At 59.8% G+C, this 2,425-nt stretch overlaps 1 protein-coding gene across 1 annotated transcript in view; it reads left to right on the top strand.

Moving 5' to 3' along the window:
* Positions 1-1,957, top strand: part of BAX (BCL2 associated X, apoptosis regulator) — a 4,770-nt gene extending 2,813 nt beyond the window's left edge. The window contains exons 4-5 of the mRNA XM_004710422.2: positions 1,117-1,221; positions 1,776-1,957. Coding sequence (XP_004710479.2) covers positions 1,117-1,221; positions 1,776-1,880 — 210 coding nt within the window. The 3' untranslated portion in view covers positions 1,881-1,957. The remainder of the gene's footprint in view (positions 1-1,116; positions 1,222-1,775) is intronic.
* The last annotated feature ends 468 nt before the right edge of the window (positions 1,958-2,425 follow it).

Here is a 2,425-nt window from a genome sequence, read left to right as displayed (position 1 = left end):
GTGAAATCGGCGGTTCTAAGCCACCAGCCGCCCCTGGAGAGAAAGATGAGGCGTTCTACCCTCATGAAGAGTTACAGTCTCAAAAAAAAAAAAGTTGAGAGTACCAAAATCCCAGGGGGGTGATTCTACGCTGCCCCCTAGGGTCACTCTGAGTCAACATGGCTGAGTTTGAGGGGCTTTATTCTTGGGGGGCAGCAGGAACAGCCTGTGCCAAGGCCCTGAGATAGGGCCTACCTTGGTGTGTCCAGCAGCAGCCAGAAGGCCCGTGTGGCTGGGGCAGAGTGAGCCATGGGGAGTAGGCTGCAGGTGAGGGCAGGGTTGGTGAGGGGCAGATATTGGGTGGGGGCCTGTTGGACCCCTTCTAAGGGTTTGAGCTTCACGTCGGGAGAGACATGAGTGGCTGGTCTCAAGCAGGTGGATGAGATGATGTGGCAAGTGCAGCTAGAAGAGAAGGGGGCGGGGGCAGATGCGTAAGCCCACATTCAAACTCACAGGCGCCTCGGAAGAGAAGCCTGCTCATCGGCTCCTTGAAAATCATGGGGGCACGAAGTTCTACTCTGCACCACACGAGGTCGCTGTGCTTTATGGTGGACTCTGGTAGCTGGTGTTGCTAGCAGGTCCAGGGAGGAAGGTGTAAACTGTGGAATTCAGGTTGTCCATGAAGTGGGAACTTCAAGGAATTGGGAGAACAGTTGTGGTATGGGGGAGGGCAAAGCCTTACCGAGTGTGGAGGTCAGACAAACCCAGGGTGGGGTGGGGGGTGGCATTGGATGTGCATGAGCTGAGAGCTGAGTGAGCAGTCACTCTATAGAGGCTTGTTTGAGGGAGAAGGCCCTCCCGGCGGGTGCATACAGATACAGAGCCCCTGCCACAGGGGAGACTGATGGGAAAGAAAAGGCAGGTCAGGGAGCCACCGAGAAGCAGCCAAAGTAGCTTGAGGTCAGCCCAGAGCCTCTGCTCCTAGCCATGTGGGTGTGAACAGGGCTGCTGGTACTGGTATAATCCAGTCCATGGGAATTGCACATGGGGACAGCACCCGGAGGGGACACAGAAGGTTCAGAGAGGAGGCTTGAGGCCTGCTGTTGCTGTCCCCCAACGCCTGCCCACTCCCCACAGGCCCTCTGCACCAAGGTGCCCGAGCTGATCAGGACCATCATGGGCTGGACGCTGGACTTCCTGCGGGAGCGACTGCTGGGCTGGATCCAGGACCAGGGTGGTTGGGTGAGGCCTCCAAACCTCTTCCCCTCTGTCCCCGCCTCCTTTGACCCCTACCTGCCCCTCCCCATCTTCTAGCACCCGCCACGGGGGCCGCTCCATTCCCATTCCTCACAGTGCCACCTGACTCTTGACTCTGACCCATGACCTCCTGGTGACCTGTGAACCCCCCTCCCCACCAAGCCTCCTGACCTCTAGAATGCCCCAAGCTCATAGAACCCTCGAACCCCCAGCCCCGTAGCTCCCATTCATGTCAGGGCTGGAGCCCGGGTGTTCAGTGGTTAGCGATCCTGCATGGTCAGCAAGCAAGTCCACCAGCGACTCCCAGGCACCTGAGTCTGTCCGTCTGTCCCTCCCTTCGTAGAGCTTCCTTCGCAGCCTCGGAAACCCCCTGGGGCTGTTCCACCCCGTCCCCACCTGGGGTCACCCAGAGACCCTAGGGCAGGGGGTAAATCTCAGCACCTCACCTCGCCCCCTGACCTCGCCTTGTCCCGCCCCCTGACCTCTCCTGGCCCGACCCCACTCCCTTGAGGGGGTAGTAACTGCTGCCCTCGCCCCAGGATGGCCTCCTCTCCTACTTCGGGACCCCCACGTGGCAGACGGTGACCATCTTCGTGGCCGGTGTGCTCACTGCCTCGCTCACTATCTGGAAGAAGCTGGGCTGAGACGCCCGAGGCCGCCTTGGACTGTGTCTTTTCTGCATAAATTATGACCTTTGGGGTGGGGTGGAGGACGGGTGGGATGTGGGCATTTTTCTTACTTTTTTAATTATTGGGGTGGGTGGGTGGGGCGGCCTGGGGGCGGGCAATAAACCTCCTTTAGGCCACATGTCTGAGTCTCTGGGGCTCCCTTGCTGTCCCCGCCCCCCCCCTCCTGCGGGAGCCCTTCCCTGGCTCTGGCTCACAGCCCCAGCGTACTCCATGCTCCGAGGGCCCAGAGAGAGGGCTCCCAGCTCTGCACTGACCCTCCATCCCATCTCTAGCCCCCTCCTTGGGCTTCTGGCCCTCTCTGTCTCTGGGTCTCTGTGCTTTCTCCCTGGATCTCTACCCACCCCAGGTCTCTGCCCATCCCTCTCTGGTTTTCTCTCTCTCTGTGGCTTTCTGTCTCCCTCTCTCTGAGGTTCCCCCTGCCCCCTAGATCTTGTTCCCCTCTCTCTGAGTCTCTTCTCTCACTGGGTCTCTGTCTCCCTCTCTCTGGGTCTCTGTCCCCA

This window comes from Echinops telfairi, unplaced genomic scaffold (genome assembly GCF_000313985.2).
Source record: "Echinops telfairi isolate 266 unplaced genomic scaffold, ASM31398v2 ScPeMD7_655;HRSCAF=1070, whole genome shotgun sequence".
In the NCBI taxonomy this organism is placed as follows: Eukaryota; Metazoa; Chordata; class Mammalia; order Afrosoricida; family Tenrecidae; genus Echinops; species Echinops telfairi.
The sequence above is the reverse complement of the archived record's forward strand: the minus strand, read 5'-3'. Positions and strand labels throughout refer to the sequence as shown.